Raw genomic sequence first — 26,224 nt, forward strand, 5'->3', positions numbered from 1 at the left:
TATTCATAAGCCAGTAAAAGTTGCCATTTTTCCCATCTATTTACCAGGTTGAAATGTTAAGCAGCTTTTATTCTGCAATGGCAAAGCACTTTGGTTATTTCAACATTGTTGTAAATTTCTGCTTGACAGATTCCATGTCGCTCAAAGGAGCAACAAATAGCTGCAGCTCATACAGAACGCCGCAAGATGGATTCTGACAGAACAAAGAGATCAGAACATATTACACCAGTCCTAAAGGCTTTAAACTGACTCTCAGTCAGACGTACAGCGGACTCTAAAGTTCTGTCACTGATAAATCACTGAATAGTTTCGGTCCTGGATATATTCAAGAAAAGCTCATTAAATATGCACCTAGTAGGGCTCTGAGGTCAATCTCGGGTCAATTAGTGGAGCCCAGATTTCAAAGCAAGCATGGTGAAGCAGCATTTAGCTGTTATGATGCACATGAATGAAATAAGCAGCCAACAGAAGTGAATTCAGCCCCAATTTAAATTGCCATATTTTCACGACCTTACGGCGCACCATATTAAAAGGTCGTTTACGGGTGCTATTTGTGTATTTAACACGAACACAAGATGCATTGTATTGATCAACGCACGTACTACATACGATATACACTTACTGGGAGCGTGCCTTGAGCGTCCTCTTTCACGCCCACCCTTCCCACTTTAATGTCCGCATGTCGTCCTCAGTTATGTCCGCCTTTCTTCAATATATGCAGTATGTCGGCACAACTTCAGTCAGTCAAGTGGACCCGTCATTGAAGTCACATAACAGCATTCACAGATTTTGGAACCCGATGCATACACAAGGTGACCTGCATTATTAGACTTTTCTCCATTTTGGAGAAAATTTCAGACTTTTAAGTACACCTTTGGTCATGAAAATACGGTGCTTTTAAATCTCCTCAAGCATTGTGAAAATATTTTTTTCTTCAATGTTGTTCTTACATTGTACGTTATTTTAGTTGTTTTACTAATCTACTTTTTAATTCTTTACTTTGCTATAAAATATCTTGTTTCTTTTAAATGTTGAAATTGTAATTCATTTTATGAGATTTGAATAGTGTCAAAATCTCTAGCGCGTTTTATTATTATAAGTCTTGAACAAATTTGACAAGAGTACCTGTAGACCGCCACAGATTTAACTTGCCATTGTGTGCAGGCGTGTGCGTTAGCTCCATTAGCGGCTCGCGGGGGAACGGTAATTTTTCACAATGATCTGAGGACATGAACTTTCACCCAATTCCTTTAAATAGTGATGAGTTAATGGTTGATGAGTCCCTTGAGTCACAAACGCTTCCTTCAATGGATAAGGGGAAGGAGTGGTGCACATCCTCAAGGTTACACAGACTCACAAAGCGGTATTGCACTGAGCAGTGTGTATCAGCACACATGTGTACTGTATACACAACGTATAGTTCAATTCAGGTCAATTTAGATGTGAGTCGAATCCAAATGCCACAATGTCTCACGATGCGAAGCGGCGAGAGGAGGCAACGTGGCAAGAACGGCCTGAGGTAGAAGGCAGGAAGGCACGTGCTTTGTTCCTCGAAATGCTGAGGAAAAGCTGTCTACCGGCGCGGGAGTGTGCCTCCAGAGAATAACATGATGACAGATGACGTGATTCTTGTTAACAAAGCAGTGTGAGCTGAAACACACAAAGGTTCAAGGTAGATGTCAGCCAAACTCAATCCACCAAACGGACTCAGGTCTGCATTGACAAAAACCTCGCTCTGTCCTACACCAACTTCACCAACATCACAAGGCAACACTCAACCAGGTCACTTCATAACTTGATGTTGATTTTCGCACAACACAAAAGTCTTGCAAAATAGCCACATCAGAAGCTAAGTCGCCTTTGCTTTTTACACAGAACTTAGCAAGGTTAGGATATTTCTGCAACTGTGTTTGCTTTCAACACAGAATCACTTCATGGATAAATGGCACTACATTTGATTTCAATGGGGAAGATTCATTTCAGATGCATGTAAATTGAGTTACAAGCTTGGTGAAAGGCATATGTGAATACATTTTGTTATGTCAGAGCATTAGATGCACGTGGTTGTCATGTTTATGAATGAAACACGATGGCATCCACAACAGAATCTGGCTACCTGCGCTTCGCTCCAATCTAACATTTTGCATTTCACCAACTGCGCCGCAACTTAGACCTGCTTTTAGTTGGTCTAAGGTCTAGTCTAATTTCTGACACCAAATTATCAGGTGCGCCAGGGGCGTGTAATCGAAAACGCCCTTGTTCTGCCGCAATGCCCAGCAAGACGCAGCGCGGGCTGCCAAATTCCCAAACACTAACAAACTAGACTTGCCCCGGGCAAAAATGAAGATGTACCAGTTTTTACATTGAGCACGTGCGCCTGGCTACAAAAATACACTCTGTAATCTTCGAGATGTCAAAAGATATTGCAACCTGTCTGGGGTCTACCCTGTGTGTCTCGCCATGTGCCAGCTGGGATAGGCTCCAGCTCAACCGTGACCTTGAACAGGGTAAATGCTCAAAAATGGAAGGATGTCATGCATTCTTTGCAACACATGCATCAGTGGTGCCGTGCGCACACAAAATCTGCATCAGTCCCTGAGGAGAAACAAGGTTTGACCAGATTGTGAATTATTGTACTCCCATTGCTTTCCAAAGGGGAAAGTGGAACAAAGGCTACTGTGTATCATTCTGCCTCTGTTGAAATTATGCTAAAGTGCACCGACAGAGAAATACTTCACTTGATAATATATTGCCATGTTGCTATGTGTATTTTGTTGCTTTACTGGTTAATGTCTCTAAAGCAAAAATACAACTGGTAGTTGTTGGATGGCTGTGGTTAATTGACAAAGACTAACATTTGATGTTTGTGACTAATTGCTTCTTTGTGATATTTTCTTTCAGATATTTTCGAAACCACTTATGTTCAGGGTTGATCACGGGGTGTTTGGAGCCCCGGGAAAATTCGGGTGGGACTTAATACACACTCTGGACTGATCACACTGCAAACATAGGACGAACATAAGAGCAGAGTTTTCACCAATTGGTCCAAGATGACTTCGGTACAAAAAGTAACACGGTGACCCGCACCCAGTAGTAGGATTTGGGTGGGCCCATTTTCAACAAGAACCAAATAAAATAAATGCCAAAAGGAGTGTGTGAATATGTGTGCCAATTTTGCTCAATGTGTGTTTGTGACAAGATTACAATATTGATAACCTCTATGTGCTTGTTGATCAATATTCTTCATCACTGGACTCTTTCACGTGCTCAAGGACTTCCTGTATCACTGCACATTTGTTGTATTATAAAATAGTAACTTGTACTGCGTGCCCACGTCTTCGTACTTCCCTGCGCAAAATAGCTCATTGCACATCATTCGTAACATCAAAACCATGTACAGTTGATTTGAAAAGTCTACACACCCCTGTTCACATGCCATTTTAGTGATATGAAAAGCTGAGACTAAAGATACATAATTTCAAAGCTTTTCATGTGCATTCATGTGACTTTTAACACTGTAAAGCTCACATGAATGATGGGGGGTAAATTTTCAAGTGCTTCATTTTGGTCTCATTTTTCTATCACAAACATCTGGCTTGAGAATAGGAGTGCAAAAGTGGTGTGCAGACTTTTTATATCCACTCCATGTCAGGACAGTCATTAAACGAGGACCCCCCAAGTACATAATGAAGTCAACCGTAAACCATAGTTGACCACCATAGTTGACACAAGCCTTTGAAGACAGACCACGAGAAAACACTGCAAATACTGCACTCATGTTCTCACGTGACAAAGCTAACGATGTACTGTACATCTTCACGCTATGCTACTTCTTCAGCAAATGCAACTCTGAGCATGGTTTTCTTTCTTTCCTCGATCGTTCGTACATGTGACAACACCCCCAAACACAGATATTCGGGGTGCTCTTATAGAAATCAATGAATTGATTCCTATAATTATTCAGAGGTTTCAGTGCACGCTGATTCATATTTAGGATTGAACTATGATGACATCCGCCACAGAAGCGGAGCGCAGAATTTGTCAACCTGTGCCTGGATCACATCTGTCAAAATCGTGTTATACACTACCTGCGCCACAACTTAGACCTGCTTTCACCTGGTCTAAGATTTCATCGACTTCCTGTCAACAACGTGTCATGTGTGTGGGGAGGAGGTGGATGAAATAGAAAACGCCCTCCGCTCTTGTCTCACCTCAGTGGTCAAGCTAATCTTCTCTCTTTGCTGAGGCTACAGCTCATTGTTTCCTCTCGTTTCGAGCGAATTGACTTTCCTTGCTGGCACCTTCCTTTGCTCGTCAGAAGGGAGTTCCACTTGGAAGGGGCCGGTGGGTGTGCAATCACCCGGAGGGGGAACTCCAAGTCCACTATCCACCACTAACGCCATAGACATGCTTGATCCTGCGTCTCCATTGATATTAAACAGATCAAGCGTTGTATTTTATGGGCTGTTTTTTATTTATTTATTTTTCTTAAAGATGAACCCCTTTTCTAAATGTACAGGAAAGATGACACGATGGAAATTTTAAAGGCGAGTCTACAAATGCATTCAACCAAGCAGGTGCGAATGTAAATACACTGACTTGACACTACTTACACACACCTGCAAAACACCAATAGGTCGAGGCCTCTTCAGAACTTTACGTTAGTTTTATTTTACAGGGCGTTGTTTTCTTTTTCACTTGCACAACTGTTAAGAATGATGTTTCTTCACCAATTACCTTTACACCCACAGAAAAACAGTAGGTACAGTATGGATTCAGATTTTTGAGTGAGAGACAGGAAGTGTAAATGTCTTGTGCTTTTGCTATCAGCTCGCATCCTAAACAAATAGAGTGAAACTCAGCCTCTGGTTAGTGGATGTCAAATTAATTTGCAATGCAAAGTGCTTCTTCCAATAGCATTTCAGCACAATAACAAATGATTAGTGTTTTTATGAATAACAATTCACACTTTCTTAAAACGCAAAGAAAGCTTTGTGATATGCAAAGAAAGCTTTGAGCTGATGTGATATGTATTTTTCTTCTTTTTTTTCAACATGATAGTGGTTATTTGTGCAGATTTTAATTTGTTGTGGAATTCAATGAGAACAGTTTGCAGATTTTTCATTTTGAATGTCATTAAAACTATTCCCTTGCTGTACCAAATGTAAACTCGACCATGTGGTTGAAACCCAGCATACAGTGCGTATCAAAACGTTGACTTAACATTACACTCCTCAATAACCAAATAAAAATACTGAAGCAGATATGAAATAATATCCATTTTCTCAGGCACTTGTCCTGATTAGGGTCACAGGTGAGGTGGATCCTATCCCAGCTGACTTTGCAGCTTCACCCTCAACTGGTTGCCAGCCAATCGCAGGGACCACACAGCACAAACAAGTTCAATTCTCTTTTAGGGTTATTGACCTCTTTTTTTTTTTCAATGAACCTACCACGAATGTTTTTGAAATGTGCGAAAAAGCCGCCGTACCTAAAGAAAACCCATGCAAGAATGGAGAAAATATAAAAAACAAACAGAGCAGGCTTTAAGCCGTGATTCAAACCCAGAACTTCTGAGCTTTAAGATAGATGTGCTAACCATCAAATCCCGCGGTGGCATAATCATATCCTAAAATGTACTTGTGGAGCTGGCTTAAAATATGGTCAATGGACAACGGACAATAGTCCAATAGGGAAGCTACTATGATGGCATTAGAAATGTAATTAACCACTTTTCCATTAAGACAAGTTTTTCAGTCTAAAATTCTGTTGGAAGAAGACCTGCAAGAGGTCACATGACTGGCCTTTACTGTTAATAATTGCATCTAATTTAAAAAAACAATACAATAAATAAAACGCTGACCTTAAACCTTAAACCTTCACTATATCAACAAGAGCTTGTGCTCCCTGATAAAGCGAAATCAAAGGTTGGCTCCCAGCAAAAAACGGTCACAATCTTACAATTAAAACTCGGCCCACAACTTGGTGTCAGTTATTAAGCGTCCGAGTTTGTTTGCATGCTATTAATCTTGCTTATCTGCAGAGTGGAAAAAATAGAAATGCAAACATGTCTATTGAAGCACGCCACCGCCGAGCCATGTGAGGAGGCAACATAAACATACGATGGTATGCTATCTGAGACACTCCCTTCATTTATGACGGCGGAGCAAAGTCTCAGTCATTCATTCACACCATTTACTCACACATCATAAACGGCGTTCATGCTGGAGCTTATTTTTTTTTCCAAGTAGCATTCAAACTATTGGATAAAAATCAAATACAATTCAATCGAATCTAAATAATGCACAAAAAAATAAATAAAATCTCACACTCTGAAGGACACCTTAAATGTTAAAGCAAAAAAAAAAAAAACTTGAAAAAATGAAACGCACAAAATTGCAACTTGACTGTAACTTGACCGCATCTCGCAAGACCTTCAGCGAGCAGAGTGAAGTTTGCATGCTTTTGTTCTTTGCCATTTTGGTCAACACAAGGCAATCGGCCGCTCTCAACAGAGAAAAAATGAAATGAGAAGAAAAGAACGAGACTATGCACCGCATGTTCTGTGAACTGCCTCGGGTCTACTGGAGCTTATTCCAGCTGACTCTTGCCGAGGGAAACAGGACAAACCATCGCAGGGTACAGCTTGTCAAACAACCATTCAAACTCAAATTTGATTCTTTGGACAATTTAGAGTCTTCCATGAAACTAACGTGCAGTTTGTTGGGGAATGGGGTCGGAAGATGGATTATCCGGACCCCAAACGTCAGGACTGTGAAGCAGATGTACCAACCACTAGGGCATCTTGTTAAAACAATTCTGATTTTTTTTCCTTTTTTTTTTTAACCAGCGTGCGTAAGATGCATCTGCATGGAAATTTTCATTATTAGATGAAGTGTTCTTTTCATTTTGGTTTACTTATTTTCACACTTGTACGACAGTTAATAATGTTAAAATGTAGTACAGGAAAGGGTTAAACCATGTAACTGATGAAGACATTCCATGTTGTCCTCGTTCGGCTTGGAGGTGACCTGGAGCACATCCCAGCTCACATTTTGGTGAGAGAAGTGTTTAGTGGTCACCAGCCAATTGCAGGGCACATGTAGACGAAAAACTAAAAGTGTCAAAATTAATCGATTAAACAACAACAAATTGCTTATCAAATTGACAATTATTTTTGAAATCGAGTAATCATTTAGAGAATTTATATGACCCTTTCAGGGACAGTGGTTACTACAGTGGACATCTTATCATGTTATCAGGTTACAGGGTGCATGAAAGCACATCACGAAAACAGACGGATGATCTTTTATGTTTAATCAGCATAAGCCATTTGCAAACATGTTTTTACTTTTTGGAACAAAGACCAAACCAGTAACTGCATCGGTTTCAAAAAGGTTGGTGAGTTAATCAGTCTCTCTGGTGTGATATCGCTTCTTGTAAAATCTATTGAATAACTCTTTTTTTTGAGGGGGGGGGGGGGGGTGAGGAGGATCCCAAATTGAGAGGGAGTACTGTATCATCGGGCATTTAGTAAGAAATGAAAATGTTTCACGTTGTTTGGCTAGTACCATGGTGGCCCGGTGCACCAGTGGATAGTGTGTCGACCTCACAGTGCAGAGGTACCGGGTTCGATTTCAGCTTCGGCCTCCCTGTGTGAAGTTTGGATGTTCTCCCCGTGCCTGCATGGGTTTTTTTCTGGGTACTCTGGTTTCCTCCCACATTCCAAAAACATGCATGGCAGGCTGATTGAACACTCTAAATTGTCCCTAGGTGTGAGTGTGAGCGCAGATGGATGTTCGTCCATGTGAGCCCTGCGATTGACTGGCAACCGGTTCAGGGTGTCCCCCGCTGACTGCCCAAAGACAGCTGGGACAGGCTCCGGCACGCCCCTCGACCCTTGTGAGGATAAAGCAGTTCAGAAAATGGATGGATGGATGGATGGCTAGTCCCAAAAGAATCACTGATTGATTGCATAACTCAATATGCTTCACATGCTGTAATTAAAAGTACAACATTTAAAAGCATTTAAAGAGATTTAAAAGCAAAGTAAAGAATTAGAAAAATTGCTTATGAAAATTACTACAAGATTGCAAGATTTCCGGAATTAAAAGCATTTGTACTTTATGGCAAAATAAAGGTTATGCAATTATTTGGTTAATAGATACAATTCAATAGAATAATCATCCCTTCATCCATGATCCGAAACAGTTTATCCTCACGATGGTCGTGGGTGTGCTGGAGCCTATTCCAGCTGTCGTTGGGCAGTAGGTGGGGGACACCCTGAACTGGTTGCCAACTAAACGTGGGGCACACAAAGACAACATTTACACTCACAATCACACCGAGGTACTCTATATAAAGCATTCAATTTAACTACCATGCCTCTTTTTGAAAAGTGGGAGGAAACCAGAATTCCCAAAGAAACCCCACACAGGCACGGGGGTAGGACATGCAAACTCTACACAGGAAGGCCGAAGCCGGAATCGAACCCTTCACCGCTACACAGTGAGATGGATGTGCTAACCAGTCGATCACTGTGCCGCCTCATAGAATAATAAATTCTAAAAATATTCGGTAAGAATAATGATGGTTTTGAGACTGAACAACAACACAAAAGACTACAATTAAAATGAAAAATTCATAGGCACCTGCGGCTAAAAAGCAAAGCGTGGAGAGTCTCCATTGCCAAAATGCACAGTTACAGTCAGTAATTGGGCTAATCCATCACTGCCACAGCCATCCAAACACCCTCCTTATTCCCTGCCCGTTTCCTCTTTTTGTGGTCATTTGATTCTTTCTTGAAAATCATACTGTTTTTGTGGTTTCATAAATAAAAGGAAAAAAAATACAAAACAATATATTGTAAGCGGAGCCTCAAAACTCGGCAGATTACAGTTTTTCTGTTGCAGCGCTTTGGTTGATGTGCATTGATTAGCGGAAAGGGTAAATTTTTGGGGGCAATGGTCCACTTCAGACAAACAACCATTCACACTAGGGCTGAACAATTTTGAAGTATCATGAATTTATAGTTTCTTTGGGTCCTCAACATTGAAATTGTGATTTAATAAGGGAATCTTTTTCTAGGTCCCTTTCCGATTTTTGTTTTATCAAACACAAGTAATAAATGAATCTGTATTACAATAAACAATATTTGATTTATTTAACATTAAGGTCTTGGTCCGATAGGTTAGGCCGGGGCTGCGGAGTCACATATGGCACTTTCATTCTTACGCTGCTGCTCTGTGTGGCTTGGGAAAATAAATTATAAGTGTCCGATTGAAGTGTATGCAGTGTCTCAAAAATGTGTGTCACTTCTGTTACGTTCTCTGACTGTACACGAGTTAGCAGTATTGCTATAAAATACTGTTGCGATACAAAAGGAAGGAGAGGAGTTCTGGAAAGGCGGCACGGTGGGCCACTGGTTAGCACGTCCGCCTCGTAGTGCAGAGGTGCAGAGTTGGATTCCGGCTCTGGCAGTCCTGTGTGGAGTTTGAACCATGAATGAACCAACAAATGAACCATGAACTAATCAACAGTTTATTTCTCTACTTCAATCAACGTAATAAACACAAACAGATGTGCTACCCATACCGGAGCATTCCTATCCCCCAAAAAGGTTTTGACAAAAAGTTTCATTTTTCACTGAACCAGGGATGATCCTTCTGAGAACTTTTATAACCTCGTCTAAAAAAAGATTTTCCTGCAAGATATATACTTTTAAGTTCCCCTAATTTAAAATAGACATGTTGCATCAGTGCTGAAATGTTCATTTTTTTTCCCTTTGATTATTCTGACCAACATCCAGTTAAACTTCCCCATTTGTTCTTTGTTTACAGGATTACGTGATACTTTAATTCCAATAATAATTAATCTTCCGGGAAAAAAAACCCCAACAACCATGTGTGAAACAATGATTGTTTGATGCTGCTGCATGATGTCATCATTAACCGAAACGGTCGCGCCAATTGTCTGCTTTTGGCATTGCGGCGTGCAAGTTTGAACGGCTCCTTTCTACTTTCTACAAAAACCGGCGGCACCCGCTCGTCATTGCGGCACGCTCTGGCGACTTGAACAATTGCGTAACAGCAGCACATCCGACAGATTTAGGTGCTGGAGAGTTTGACTAAACCTAAGAGAAAAAAAAAGTCCAAATGATGCTTCTCTCTACCTTTTTATTTCCTTAAAAGTAATTTTAACATCCTCACCCATCCCATAAACATCAATTTTCCCCGAGTGCCAGCTTCCCTCCACATTCCAAAACCATCCTAGTAAGTTTCATTGATGAGGTTCATGAGTGTGAATGGTTGTTTGTTCAACTATATATCTCAGGATTGGTTGTCGAACTAGTCCATGGGGGGATCTCGTCTCTCACTCACAGTCAACTGGGATAGGCTACAGTACATCCGAGATCCCAGTAAGGACAAGCGATTATTGAAGATGGATGGATGAAGCCAATTATTCAAACAAAGTTTTGGGGGTTTTTTCCGTTCTGGGATTTGCTTTATTTCTCCTGATACCAAACAATCTTTGAAGCTGTTTTTTTTCCAGCAGGTTTTCTTTCCCAGCATCAACTTGAATTAAAAAAAATTTAAAAAGGAAAAAAAATTACAAATAATGTGAAATTCAGTGCCTCCTCGGTTCCTTTAGTTAAAACGCATGTATAAACACTTTGTTTGACGGTGTGTTGTTCATGTAAAGCAGTGCACATCAAGATGGACTCACTTGAAACTAGGTTGCCACCAATAAAATATTTTAGAAAAATGGACTCGAAATAATCATTCTAACTGATTAATTGTCCAAAACTAATAAGACTAAAGTAAAACTACTCACTCTGTGAACACACGTGGCACATTTGTTAAAACAGAAAAAAATGTGCTGGGAAACTTCTCCGGTGTTCCGCAGCTCATTATGCTATATGAAATTTACGCTAGAATTTCGATCCTGGAATCAGAAAAAAAATCTATTTAACCAGTCATTTAGAAACTTTCTTAGCTGAAGCCTCACTTGATTCGGTGTTATTCGTGAGTAGGACTTTTGGGGCATATTTATCCATTTTGGTTAAACTCCAAGTTGTATCCTTTTTGTAGAAAGGCTCAACTACTGCGGATGTCAGGTGCATGTATACAACACTTGAATGGCAGCTAATTATGTTTCAAATGTTCCTTCCCATTTGTAAAGGGGTTGCCCTTGGAATGGAAAACATTTTCCTCAAAATGTTTTGCCATCCATGAGTGAATGGTCTCAGTGCTTGCAGAGCTGAAGTCTCACAAGACTTGTTGGCATCACAGAACATCATCAGCTTTGAACTTCCAACATGATGTATTTATCCAGAATGTTTTTTTCTGAGCTCCAAATTGTATCACTTTGAGTGTGCACAGCTGAAGACATTTCCCTATGCACTGTACTGTAATTTCTTTGTCATATATATTGTATAAACACATACAGACATATACAATAAATATATATATAAAATACATATTGGATATGCTTTTTTTAAGACTCAGTGACTACAGAAACTGAACACATCCATGTAAATATATCAGGTTTGACTGCTGTATTCTGTATTCTGCTGTACTCTGCTGTATTCTATAAAAAAAAAAATGAATTAGAGGATTTTCCATTTGTTGTTACTTTCCTTCTCAGTTCCTTAATGATCCAAATTTAAATTTAGCATTTTAAAAGAGTAGTTCATAAAAGTGTTTCAGAAAGCTATTTTGGGGCACTTTTTACCCCTTTTGGCTTGGTTAGACTTTTATAACAGATTTTGCGAGAGGTGGGGTCCTCTGATGGTGACCAGTTGAGGTCCCCAATATTTGATCGTCACCCTGTCACTCAAACGATGACCCTGATGTTATCACATATGTTCAAAATAAGTACGTTTCTCCATATGTGACATGAGGGAAAAAGTGTAATTTCACCACTCTGCAGTGACTCAGCAAATGTGCATCCATGTCCACATTGTGATGAGTCATGACAAACAAAGCACCTTTTCAACAAAACAATGTCGGAAAGAAGGTTGAGCAACATCATTCTACACTACATAACAGATCATTGAATCACACCCACATAAGAAAAAGAGATTAAAAAAACCCCACAAATACAGAAAACTTACCTAAATAACTACGACCAACTTGATTGTTAAAGTCTCTGCCTGGTGTTTGCATGTCAAAGTCACAGTCAAAGTGTGGACCAAGAGCACCTGACTGGCTGCCACTGGTGAGTCCTTTAACCGCACCCCCCTAGTCACCCATCACTGCCACCCACCACCCCCGTGTCCCGGTGGACACCTCGCCCAGCCAAGTGTGCAGCGAACGGTTTAGACGACCCAAAGAGTACCGCTCGGTTCGGTTAAAAATAAATAAAAGAAAACAAAATAAAGGAAATAACTTGTCAGCACACCCCACCCACACATCACGCCAAGGTGGAATAAAACTTACCCGTCTTAATTTTTAATCCGCTGCGGAGCTCTGTTTCTTCTCCACGGTGGCTTCTCCTAGTTGTGGCTACCTCCGCTACTCCGACTGCCGGCCTCTCGTCAGTCTCTTCCCCCGCTCCTCCTCCTCCTCCTCGCATCCATCTCGGAGGTGCCGCTGAAGCGCCAAATGTACTCAATTACACAACAAGCAGTCGTTGTTTTCCGGTGATATAAATCCAATGAAACGAGTGTGGCTTGTTCGCTCCGGCTTCGCTTTTCAAGTTGTGAAAACTCAACCAAACCCATCGTTTGCTCACCAAACAAGAATATGAAATGCTACTACTACTTTCAGTGAAAATACTTTTTACATCACTCGTTTTTGAAAATAACTAGCAAGTCGGCAGCTAACTTGGCATGAGCGAAATGTCGCTCCATGGTTCACTTTATAACCACGTGGAATATTTGTGTCCTATAAAGTGAAAAAGTTAATTTACGATGCGTAAAAATGATCTATTTATATATATAAATGCATGACATGGGGTAGGACTAGATACGTTTTTTACTTCTTCCTACTCCTTTGAATATAATAATTGTGTTGTATGATGACTGATTTCTCTTTCCTTTTTACTATTTACTTACCTTACTTTCTGTCAATTTATTACTGTACATGTTTTTATGTTCAATAAACAAACAAGCGTTAGTTCCACCGACAACTGGCTACTTCCCGGACATTCTTAAACCAACAAACAGATATTTGATGTTCCCCACAAAAGAGTCTGATCCCTCAATGTCAGCTAAAGAAATGTCTCCCCAACTTTATTGAGCCAATCTCGTAGCACACAACCAAACAAAAATACCAAAAATGTGGATACAGAGCCAATAATTTTGTACCTTCTCCCATCTCGACGAATAACTTTTGAAATTCCTCCGCCTAACACTACTGTATATGACGCTGACATTGATATTTGAAGGTAGATATATTTTATTGTTGTGAATATTTTTAAATTATTTTTATATCATATATTTAACAACAACAACGATCTATCAATCCATCCACTTTCAACACCATTCATCCTGAACAGGGGAGTTGCTGGAGCCTATCCCAGCTGATTTCAAACGGAAGGCAGACTACACCATGAACTGAATTGTTTTATTAATGAGGGAAAAAAGATCAGACTAGCCATGTCTAATTCCATATCTATTTTGTACTTTGGTCAGATAAATTAGATTATTAGAAATTAGTGACATTTGTGATGCCCCCATGGATCAACTAAATTCTTTTTGATGTCACTGATAGCTAGAAGTAAAAGTTTGACTATTTACTGCAACAATGGAATATGAAGAGCCCGCAATTGTGTTCAACAAAAATCTTAATATTAATACTTGGTGCTAGTCCATTTTATGACTATTCATGGAGTTCCACTGACTGGAATTAGTTACTCTGAACGTACAAGTGTTCTCTCGAGAGTATTTTGCTGTCTAATCTGTAATTCCTGTGAACAAATCCCAGCAGTTCTTATTTCCCATGGGTGGAAGACTTTGGTATTTCAAAATGTTCCATCATTTCCCATTTGCACGAGACTCGCCTACGCGGCTTTCAAGTAAGGCAGCGTGCACACATATCAGCAATCGAGCTAAAGTTGCGCATTCCTTCCAATCAAAGTCAGCAAAGTTTTGATTCTTGGATGCCTCCAAGATTATCCTGAACAGTTATCCCGCAGGGTGGAGTGTGTTGAGAGTGATTTTCCCTCATCGATCTGCTCGGAAAAACACTCAAAATCAAATATTGTAAATGTTAAACCTGTTCTATATTTACTTATGTGTCATCAACGCGGAATTCCCCCAAGCCATGGACATCTGGTTTGGGAGAGGAGATTTGTGATGTTTTAAGGTACACCACACACAGTGATAAGAACACAATAACATTTTTTCATTGTGAACAACTTTGCAATTAGATTTTAAGCAACATTTCGGTAAAAAGAAGCAAACATCTGCTATATACTGTAGGTGTCAAAGTCAAGGCCCGAGGGCCAGATCCGACTACTGACATCATTTTAGGTGGCCCACAAAGGCAAATCATTTACGTCAACTTGATGCTTCTTACAAATTATCTTCACTCTTGACAACACTGAAACATGAGATATTATAAGTATTTTTGTTACCAATCCTTTCTTGAAAATAAATAGAAAAATAGTTGAACACGTATTTACTGGACTCTGATTTTACTAGTTATCCACCGTTTTTTCTTTTTGTGTGTAGATGTGATAATATAATGGGTTACAGTCATAACGAATCAAAAATATTTGGGTATTTTTGCAATTGGGGTTGTGCTTTTGAGCCCATTGTGTGAGTGCAGGGAGTGAAGATGTAAACCGTTCGTTGGCCATGCTCGCCACCACCAGAGTTAGCAGCCATATTTAAATGCTATACCACATACAATACTTGTGTGTTGTGTTTAACATTATATCACATAAGTTTAAGTCCCATGAACCACAAGGGCCGGTAGTCATGTAGTCGACTGTGCTGTAGTTGACTGTACATATACTAATGAATAAAATACCACATGACATTGTCACACGCGTAGATCGCCATCTGGTGGTCAAATGAGCAGGTACAAGCCCACCGCAGAATCAATTAGATTTCATCTGAGGGAAGATGGAGCCACATCTTTATTAACGTGAATCATCTATACATAAATGACAGCGTCATCAGTCACCAGGTCATGCGAAGCACTATTTTGCGGTTACAAATATAAACAGTCACTACAAAAACCAAAATCTGTTACTAGATTGCCGTAAATATAGAGCCTCCCAAAAATAAATAAATCAATCCATTTATTACAAAATAAATCAACTCCTAAGATGGCACATACAGATGGGCGACAAGTGAGTGTTAAAACCAACATAGCATAATTTCAACCACTGACAGGCAAACATGACGGTGGGATTAAGAAATCATAACATTACGGTTAGATTTAGCTGTCTTATTATTTCCATGATTAAATACTGGACACACAAGACTTTTCCGTTCTCTTGAACCAGATTTCTCCTTTTTTCGTCACCCGTCTGTTCATACGATAAATCCATACATACATAAATTCACACATACAATAAGGTTACTTGTTGGCAACATGATGAGGGATATACTCTTAATGACACATTGACACGACGGTGCACACTAAACAGAAGAGGATCCTGTCCGGGCAGCCATTTAATTCAGAACTAGTTCACACTTAATGGGCTAGCACCCTTTGGCCTGATTGGTTCTCATCAGACTTGAGCTTGTTTTCCACCACCGTGAAGCGAGGTACGGTTCTAAACCAACGATTTTCATATGCTTATGTTGTCATTTTTACTCTGGTCTGTTCCTTTGCAGTTTTCAAACTTGAGATAAAATGAACCGGACCTACCAAAGTTCACTTTCAATGCGGCCAAGACTACCTTTTCAAGCGGTTCCATTGATCTGTGTTCACACTTGATCAAATTAATTGTGCCAACAGAACAACCGCACAAGAGTTCCTTTTAATGGAATCAAATCTGACAAGTGTAGAATTTATCCTTGACATTTATTGAACCAAACAGCATCAGAGCTCGCTTGCAATGTGGCCGACATCACTTCAAGTGAGTCTATTGATCGCGGTCATAAATGACAAAACAGACAACAATAGTAGAGCAATCACACCAGAGTTCCTAACAAAGGGATGTGTTAACACTTGAGATATAGTGAACCAAACCATACTTGTGATTGTACCCGACTTTACTTTTTCAAGCGGTTCCATTGATAGATGTTAAGACTTGACCAAGTAACTCCTGCTAAGAGATCCTCAGATGCTTGAGCCTAATCAAGCCACCATAAAGTTAATCAAACAGGACCAGGGTTCACTTGCAAGCGGATCAAGACAACCTCCCAAGCGGGTTTGATCGGCTTGTTCCTTGAGAACCAGAGTTAAGAAGATGTTCACACAAATAATTGTACAAGCAGAGCAACCGGACCAGAGTTCATCCAAACCAAAACCAAATGTGTGAACACAACCAGAAGTGGTCACGGTGCGTTTATCTTGTGCACACCATGGGTCAAATAACCAAATGAACCACACTGAAATTCATTTTAACCCATCCAAGCCTGATTGTTGACACAGCTTTACTCAACGCCATTCAGTTGTGGTTTGAAATAGTTTGACAAATGAATTCCACCAAACTCGGGTTCAATTCATCTCAAGTGTGAACACCAAAAATACGGTTCAGCATTACAACTTTGGTCACAGCCTCTGCAATGGAAGACCAAGAAGTTGACCCGTACCTGTTGATTGGTCGGTGACTGGATGAATGAACCGCACCAATGGGGGGAAATAGTTAGACTAGTTTAAATGAGACCAAAGACTGCTCGTGTCAAATCCCCCTTCTTCTTCTTTGCCAATTTCACTGTTGAAGCTGCAGAGTTGGTCCTCACATAAAGGAATGTCAAAGGGGAAGATGTCTAAAAGATACACAAATCTCACATGGATGTTCATATTCATATTGATAATAGGTTGACACCATTCAACAGTCATGTCAGGGTGTTATTGCACTACTGTCTCAATGTCTTCTTATGAGCATAATTAACAACTTACGATACCATAGAAAGATCGACACAAGAGGTGAAACAAGAAAATCACCAATCACGACAACAGACATGCGTCTTTTTCCTCTTTGAAATGCATTCATTTAATATTTGATAGGGTCCAAATCACCTTCACCACGTTGCTTTAAATAAAGACTGCATTCTTATGGATTCATTTGAGGTTTTGAAAACGTAGCCTCTCAGATTAGCTTGCTTAGCTTAACTTTGCTGGTTAAATTTGGTAACAAGAGAGATGGTCACCCCAGTAGTCCTTATCTTAATAGTGTGTGTTTTAGGTTAAAAACAGCATACCTTTTTTACGTGTTATACAAGCACATTTTTTTTACCTTGGAGCAGAGAAAGAAAGGATTCAAATGACTACGGTGATGAGCGCATAGCTTTAGCCACATTCTCTGTTTATCTGTAGTTGATTAGCTTCCTGGAAACACAATACAATAATACGATACAATAATAAAATAAGCACAACTACTGTTTTTTTTTAAAAAGGTTATCTATGAATTCTGTGCCACTCTGTGATTGGCCCTTCTGCGTTTTGAATCGTGGAGCTTCAAGGAGAAAGTTGAATCGGAAGCCTCGGTCTTGCCCCCTCGTTTTTGTAATTAACCGATGAATGAATTTCAAGTCGACTCAGGTCTGCACAGCTAACAAAGCTGTGACTTGAATACACGATAAAAGGCTACAACATCTAGAGAGAGAGAGAGAGAGAGAGAGAGAGAGAGAGAGAGAAAGAGAACGAGAAAGAGAGAAAGAGAAGGAGAGAAAGAGAGAGAGACAGAGAGGCAACGAAAGGCAAAAGTCAACACTGGTAGGGCTCCTGGCAGACACTCCAAAGATCATGGCGGAGCCTCTGGAAGGAGCCATGCAAACACACACACACACACATGCACACATACATATACTGTGTGTGTGTGTGTGTGTGAATATATATATATATATATATATATACACACACACACACAAAGAGAAAAATATCACAAATTCCCTCACATCGATAGGCAGTCGGCAGATGAGACACCAAGGTTGGATTTACACAGAAACACATTCGACGTGGGTTTTTTTGTTTTGCTTTTTTAAAATCACACACAGTTTCACTGAGAGGGATCGAAAAATGGGTTTACTACGAAAATCACGAGGGAAGCCATCAAGTATATCACTAGTAGTTAAAACACTTACACATCCAGCCACTCACCGGCGAGTTATGTCACAGATAAAAGCTTAAAAGCTACTGGCTTGATAGTTCTGTGCATTATATATATATATATATACCGGTATATGTGTGTGTGTGTGTGTGTGTGTGTACTGCATCTGTACTTTTATATACATTCTGTCAATATTGTATATTATACTTTCATATAGCTCTGTTTCTTTAATGTGCTTTGGGAAAATAAACATTATATTCTGTAATATGCTATGCTATGCTATCTAGGGAATATCAGTGACATAACTCATCATTCCACCTTTTCTGGCACAGCGACATGCACTTAATATCCGAGCCAGAGTGCGTCACTGTTCACTCGCACAGACGCACAAACATGTTGACACGCAGGACGGACAGACATAGGCAGTACAGTACACTTAAAATTGAAAACACACATACGTCTCAGACTGTGTCACATTGACATGTCAAACAAGCCGTCGCTGGCCAATGAGGAGTGGGAGCGGGAAGTAATTAGAGGGCGGGAGGTTGGTAGAGGTTGGTGTCTAGTCAGAGAAAAGGCTGGCGAAGGACTTCCGGATGTTGCGAATGGTCTCGGCCTTGGCCTCGTCTTGGCCGTCGCCGCCTCCGGAGCCGGACACGCCACGGAAGAAGGAGGAGTCGCTGAAGGCGTTGAAGGCATTGGTCAGTGACTGGGACTTACTGGGAAGTGAGGAGAGAGAATGGGGAAGGAGTCAAGGGAGGAAAGGATGCACACAAGGGAGACAGGAGATAGGAAGACGGGATGAGGAAGGATGACAGACATTGGGAAACATTGTCACATTAAACGTAGAGGCTTTGACTATAGGAACTTCTAGAACTGCACTAGCATACTTTGTTAACCCAGACATGGACTTTATCAGTTGTCTGTGTTGACAAGATTGATTAGTAGCAAGAAATTTGAGGGGAGGTATGGCGTCGTTCAACAAAGGAAAAAGATACATCAATAAAAAAACTAGTTACAGGGATAAGTCAAAATGCAATGATCAAAAATTGCAATGTTGTGTGAAAAAGTCGTACGGATTACAGGAATAAAATTGTAATGTTACGACCAAAATGTTTTAGGCATGTTTTTGTAATGTTACAAGGTTAATGTCAAACTGCTGCAAGAAAAAAAAAGCTTTACATTTTCGGGAATAAAATTGGATGTACAGAGAGAAAAAAAACCAAAGTGCAATTGCACATCCACTACTTTAGGTGGCGGTGGCACACTCATTCAGTTATTTATTTTTTAATTTCAGGCAAACTTCAAATAATTTGTAACACACTAAAAAAAAACATGTTAGAAAAAGTTATTCTTTGTCATAAGGTGATCTATATTTCCTTTTTTATTTGAGTAATTATTGAATGGTACGCAGGGGTGTACTTATTACAATTTCTTTGACAAATTATGCTATTTATAGTTGCGTAGGACAGTTCGGGAGAATAAAATATTTTCTTCTTCCTTGGGGGGGGGCTGAGAAAAAAAATATTGAGAAGCACTAGTATGAGTTCATCATACTATGAGAAGAAAATTTGAATGTAAATAAAAAACTTGAAAACTCATGGAAAAAAACCCATCATAATATCACAAAGAATAAAGTCACAACACTGTGTGAAAAAATTCCAAAGCGTACGAGAATGAAGTCTAACGCCAAGAGGCAAAAGTTGTAAAGATAAGGTAATAAAGGTGCAATGTTACAGGAATATAGCTGCAGCATTGTCGGACAATAAATCATAAAGTTGCAGGACTAAAGTCACAATAAATTATGTACAGTATATTCGCCAGGTCTACAACACAGATATATATTTATGACCGCAAGATTTTTCTTGAAAGAAAAAAAAACCTTTCATGATAGGCAGGCTAATTTTTGAAAAATAAAAAAAGAGATAAAGAAAGTAAACTTTGGCAAAGGTCATCTTAGTGCCACTGTTGCCTCCACCAAGATCAAAAAGTGGGTGTTAATCGTTTGTAGTGCGGTTGGTTAATTAGGCAAATTATACAAAAAAAACAACAACAATGGCTTGATTTTTGCCAAAAGGTCAAGGGCTGTCTCAATAAGGTTGATTGAGAACCAATTCAGCTGTGTTGACGCCTTGCATTGGGTCCAAATTGGAGCAGTGAGCCACGAGATCCGTTAGATGGAGCTGTGGTGGGAAAAAGCTTGCTGTGCGTGACAGTACCACTAATCATGCACAATACTGCCATCTAGAGTCGTGAAGTAAACAGTACTGCCAAGGATGTTGAAGACTGGCCTTGGTGTTGCTCTGCACCCTATTGAATGCCATGCCGGTTTAGCTCATGTGTCAGATTAAATGGAGGACAGAGCAGTCACAAGTGTGCTGACTACAAAGGCTCTTACTTGAGCAGAGGATGGGATTTTGGCTGAGACGCTTGCTGGTCCTCTTGGGGCTCAGCAGGATCAGCGGCAGTTTCAGGCTCAGGGTTCTGGGATGGAGAGGCGGGCTTGGCCTGAGGCTGAGCCGTGGCCGGAGACTGCACATTAGGCGGAGACTCGCTGATTTTGGCTGGTGACTGGACCTGCCCCGCAGCGGGTGACGAGGCAGCGTCTGAGGCCTCAGCGGGCCCCGGGCTTTGAGGGGCGGCCTGAGGTTTGGGTGAGGCTCTGGGAGCAGGCGGCGTTTGGGGCTTTGGCTGCAGCTGCGGCTTGGAGTTCCTGCGGACAGGAGGGATGGGCTTGGCGGGCGGAGTGGGTTTGGACGGTAGCTCCTTTGGCTTTCCCGGAGCTTGGGCCGGGGAGCCCGGGGGCTGAGGCTTGGGCTGTTCCGTGGTCGGGGCTGAAACTGAAGGAGATGCAGCAGTTGAGGTTGCAGGGGAGCCTGGACCTGCCGACTTAGCGGGGGAAGATGGCGAACCTTTGGCCGGTGCGGCGGTGGAGGAAGCAGAATCAGGAGAGGGTTTTGCGACAGAGGGAGCTCTTGTCATAGGGGGAGGCCTCTGCACTGGAGGCTTTGTGACTGAGGTGGACTTCTTGACTGGGCTTGGCTTCTGGGCCTGACCTGTTTTCTGGGGTTGACCTGGAGAAGGTCTTTGGGACTGGGCAGCCTTTGATTGAGGCTCGGAAGATCTCATCAGTACTTCTGATGATGACTCCAGACTCTGTGCCTTGACTGATGCACCTAGAAATAGACAGAGAAATAATAAGACAAGTTGTGCTACATTTACACGATTACATCTAGTCACATGAAATTAAAACTTTTTTGGAATGATTATGACTGTTCTCTCTAAGAAAAACAGAAATCTATCACCAAAGCGTTTCACCAGCTGACACCAGAAGGAGACAGCAAAACACCACATCAAAAATGGCTTCCAGTTTTCACTTTTAATTATGAAGACGAGTCCTGGCCAACAAAAGACATTTGATTTATTTTGTCTTTTCGCTTATGGATGCTTATGTCCGTGAAAATTAAATTGTGTTTCTGGAAGCTATGGTTTAAATTGTAGGCAGATGATGTATGAAGATGAGCAAAAAGCAATTGTAGCGTGACGCTGCTGAAAGTGAACAGTGTGCTTTGATCAAATAAATAAATAAAAATGAGGTCATTGAAACAGATAATCTGGACTGTGCTGAGCAGTTTATGATTTGTTTTATTTTAATGTTATATATTTGCACTCTGAATGAGGTCAACATTCAGTTCTGGCTTGAACTGATTTACCGGTAATTTTTGAAAAATAACACCTATGTTTTTGGATAACTCGACACTTTTGACACATCAGTGCATTTTCCAATGATTTTCTTTAAATATTAATACAGCAGCAAGTAAGATTATTTTTGTTGTCAAGTGCAAGTGTTCACAGAACCTTGAGGTTGAGGACGCTGGCCTGTGGTTCTGCTAGCGTCTGCCGCTCCGTCTTTAACAGCGCCACTCTGGCAGAGAGAAACAGGGAGGGAGGGGAAGAGCCAATGGGAATGGAATAAAACTGTCAGTCTTGGACTGAATAATCTGTAATGTCACCTCCTCTACCTGTGCGGGCGCTGTTGTGGCGGTCATCTTCTGGCCTTGAGGGGAACGAGCCGGCGAGCGGGAAGCAGCAGACGTCTTAGCAGTAAGGGCCTGGGTCATCTTTGCCAGCACCACCTCGGATATGAGTTGGCGATCCTCCGCCTGGTGATCGCCGACCAGCTGCATAGACGATCCCACCACCTGAGCACACGCAATGGAAATGAGAGGGAATCAAGTCAATGTATGTATTGATTTGTCATATGCAATGCATTGAGATTAGGGCCAATAATGCCCTGCCTCATCCAGCGAATTTCACACCATTACAAGTACAAATGATGTGACTTCAGGTTTTATAAGCTTACCGGTAAATTAAAAAAAACATTTTGGTATTAATGAGGGAGCATTTAAAACTTTCATTTGGTAGTTTCTGTGTTTATGTCATCATAAAACACAATATTTTGTGAGCTTTGAAACATCGGTCAGAATGTTGAACTTAGCTGCCACTCAATAGGTTCTGTCTTTTTTTTTCTTTCAAATGGCTCGTATTGAAAGAGTTCGTATTTGTGGTACACTTGACTTGTAACTGAAGTCAGCTGGGATAGACTCCAGCCCTCCCCGCATCCTTCAACAAGATCAGAGGTACAGTGTTAAAAAACAAAACAAAACATTTTTTTTAATACTTAAAACGTATTTATTGATTTACTCTTTCTAGTAAAACAATGAATATCACAAATCCATTTTAAAAATAAATCGCTATTGTTCTCATGAAAAAAAAATGCCATCAGTGTCCCTCTTTTTCAGAAGATGGCGTAAAAACAAACACAGTGATGGGAGAGGAAATAACAGAAGAAAAGGTCAAGCCTCCTCCTCGCCTCCCACTTACACACGCTCTTATGTAGGATGAATGCATTGCTTTCAAATGTCACTGCAGCAACCAGGCCATGGCTGGAGATGAGGTGACTCGTGATCCACAAAATATGGGTGTGATGCCGTTGTGTGGCAATGTGAGCTCAAGTTCTTCTTCTGCTATTGGTCTCTTCTACCTTAACTGAATTTTCCAACAATTTTCACACCTCATTTCCCCACAGATTTTCCTTTACCAAATTTACCTTTACCTGGTTTCCCCAATGTTGCTGCTGGGTTACCTGTTCATGACTTTAAGCTCAGCGCTGGGCTGTCTTTTGGTCTGGTTTTACCCTGTTCATGGCCACATCAAAGGTTTTATGGCCTTCACGTGTGAGCCAATTGCTTTTTCAGTTATCCCGGTTGCATATATTCTTTTTTGTGAGCAAATAAATGGCTAATTTTAGCAACGCAAAAATTTGTATAAATGCATTATAGTTCTTGATCCTTGCAATATTTTAACAAAAATGTGCCATAGAAATGCGATTAAGACACATGGGAGGTGTTTCAAATTCTGAAAAAAAAAATTCAATCTGTCTCTTATGTGTAACTCATTCACTCCCAAAGACGTTTTTAAACGTCTTTGCAGACTTGGTCCAGAATTGGCTGGTACTGAATGAGTTTTAATATTAAATTTTAGACTGTATTGAGGTTAAATTCAATCAGTTTATTCCCAGGCAGTCAACCTATTGGTCCCAGTGGTGTAAAATTAGGCCAGGCAAAATTAAACGAGGCAAAATTAAGCTTCTAATAAGACCATACTTGTCCTACTGATGCTCCACACACATTTTCATCCAGCCAGAATATATAAATACACTCAAGTGGCTTATAGATATTCCTATTGCTGTTTCGCTCACCTCGGTGATGTAGTCATTGCTGTCCTTGCCGCATATGGCCTTGACGGCGCAGATGTCCAGGCCGCCAAAAATCTCGGAACAGGTGTCGACCCACAGTTTAAACCTGCGGTGGACGCCAACGTGCGACGGGACAATGTGAGAGGACGGTGTGACTCCGTGCGACTAGACACACCACACCACAACATCGCTAACGCTGCGCTCACTTGTCAGTCATGGCCACTTGCTCCAACATGGCCGAGCCCGTGTTGCTCTTCCAATTACCAGAGATGGATGTTCGCCTGGCAAAGGAAGGGGACAGTGGAACGCGGTCACATTTCTAGTGAATGTCAGCTCCAATTATGTATGATGTCATGACACACACCAATAGTAGCCATAACATTAGGCACACTTGCTGGCTTTTAATGAGAGCCAGTGCAATTGTTACATGATAATGACACTTATTTTGATTGACACTGTAAGAATAATCAATAACAATTGATGTAGTTTAAAAAACAATTGTTACCTTGGGCATTTATTTACTTACCAGTAACTGGAAAGAGAGGAGGGACTTATAATGAGTCATGCAATAAACATCTCCAATAAAAGAAGTCACATATAAGAAGTTGGCCATTTGTACAAATTCATACTATAATATTATTCAAATTACATTAAAAATATATTTTAGACTTATTACACACTCATTTAAGCTTTACAGATGCCACGTTTCCTGTGAAAGTGCATGTGTGTCGTGTTCTCCCGAGACTAATGTTGCAGTAAGATGTCACATAGTACCTAGAATTACACTAATCACATGGAACAACCTGTTTTTGAAACAAACCAGGCGTCTATTTGGGGCGAGGTATTCATTATTCATGCATTGTGTCACACTTTGGCATTACACATACACAAACACCGCAAATAGGTGCGATTTCCAGCGAATATGTTCAATCAAGAAAAACGTGAATCGGTGAGTGCAACAATAGCACACCGTAAGTGTAAAAAACCCAAATACTTACAAACCATTTTAAGTTAATTGATGAGTATCGGTACCTCCGATCTATCAAGGCAGAATTCAAGACTTATAAGTGTATCTCGACTTACATGTATGCCTTATAGTCAGCGCCGATCTTTTGCACCCTGATGTCATACTTGGCGTCGATGAACGGCTCTGTCGTGCAGTAGGTCTGCGTGATGGCCACCACGCTGGCGATATCCTGGAAGTCACTCAGGTTGTCCACTTTGACCTGAGAAACACGCGCTGTCTATTAGTATGCTTGAAATGTTTTAACGCCGTCAACGGTTCACGGATAGTCAGAGGATGAATGTTGACACGGCGTGTCTGTCAGCTCGATGGTGACTTTATTAGCGTCTCCCCCCACACATACAACGTGACAGGACTACGTTGTGCAGATGTCAAAACAAAAAGCCAGTCCATCTTAAAGGATCACTCGCCTTTCCCATTCCAGAGTGGGCATGTCCGATCTTCACCACGACAGGGAAACTTGGCGTTGTGATCTGAAAAACGATACAACAGTGCACAAAAGAAGCAATAAGAACACCATGGCAACATGTGGATGTTTGGAAAATGAGGGCAGTCAGATGCAGAGTGCCTTCATTTTCAGAAGAAAGCCAGATAAATATAAAGGGATAGCGCCCACAAACACCATATTGGGTATTTCCACCCTGGAGATATTTTGCTTTCTGTTGCTGCTTTGTATGTCCATCTTACTGCCTTCACTTTTGTCTCATTGAAGAGAAATGCACGCTCTATGGGGTTGGGATCGGGTAACTAATTTTGCTAGCAGGTCTTTCTGCGTTCTCTTCTATGAATGAATAAATGAATGAATGAATGAAAGTTAGCGTTGCACGGAATTCACTTAACAATAAGACATCAAGAAGACAATGACCAACGGCAGGAGACAGAATTCCAATCTTTGTTCCTATAGAGCAGAGAACTCTTGTGACAGTCACATGGAAAGGAGACATAACAACAAAATTCAATTTTTGCAAATTTGATAGGGGTGGCCGCTGTCGGGTGGGGGGTTTGGACGTGAAAGCCTAGACGCACTGTCCAGCGGCTCCAGCCATCATCTATCTTCAGTGAGTTCATTATTGTCTCACACAATTGAAACACATGCTCTATTGGGTTATGATCAGGTGACTAACTTGACAACAGAATATTTGTCTGTTGCATTTGCTTGATTGCACATGTGTCAAACTTCAGCCCCGGGGGCCACTATCCGGCCTGTTTTAGATGTTTCCCTCCTCCAAGTCAGCTCAGCAGCAAGCTCTGCAATACAATATTTG

At 40.8% G+C, this 26,224-nt stretch overlaps 2 protein-coding genes across 4 annotated transcripts in view; both read right to left on the bottom strand.

Moving 5' to 3' along the window:
- pparg (peroxisome proliferator-activated receptor gamma) overlaps positions 1-12,558 on the bottom strand; it is a 34,378-nt gene extending 21,820 nt beyond the window's left edge. The window contains exon 1 of the mRNA XM_086118916.1: positions 12,441-12,558. The gene's annotated coding sequence lies outside the window, so the exon portion shown is untranslated. The remainder of the gene's footprint in view (positions 1-12,440) is intronic.
- A 2,511-nt stretch (positions 12,559-15,069) lies between these two features.
- The window catches only part of syn2b (synapsin IIb), a 53,147-nt gene continuing 41,992 nt past the window's right edge, over positions 15,070-26,224 (bottom strand). The window contains exons 6-14 of one of the 3 annotated variants that reach the window (XM_086117337.1): positions 25,370-25,432; positions 25,019-25,161; positions 24,142-24,216; positions 23,939-24,041; positions 22,200-22,379; positions 22,036-22,102; positions 21,090-21,353; positions 20,576-21,017; positions 15,070-18,896 (exon numbers count right to left, since the gene is read on the bottom strand). In XM_086117337.1, the coding sequence (XP_085973463.1) occupies positions 18,740-18,896; positions 20,576-21,017; positions 21,090-21,353; positions 22,036-22,102; positions 22,200-22,379; positions 23,939-24,041; positions 24,142-24,216; positions 25,019-25,161; positions 25,370-25,432 (1,494 nt within the window). In that variant the 3' untranslated portion in view covers positions 15,070-18,739. Of the gene's footprint in view, positions 18,897-20,575; positions 21,354-22,035; positions 22,103-22,199; positions 22,380-23,938; positions 24,042-24,141; positions 24,217-25,018; positions 25,162-25,369; positions 25,433-26,224 lie in introns of all 3 variants that reach the window. The other 2 variants (XM_086117335.1, XM_086117334.1) reach the window with 2 other exon arrangements.

The sequence above is a fragment of the Hippocampus guttulatus genome, chromosome 8 (genome assembly GCF_054856545.1).
Source record: "Hippocampus guttulatus isolate MCC_2025c chromosome 8, RoL_Hgut_1.0, whole genome shotgun sequence".
NCBI lineage: Eukaryota > Metazoa > Chordata > Actinopteri > Syngnathiformes > Syngnathidae > Hippocampus > Hippocampus guttulatus.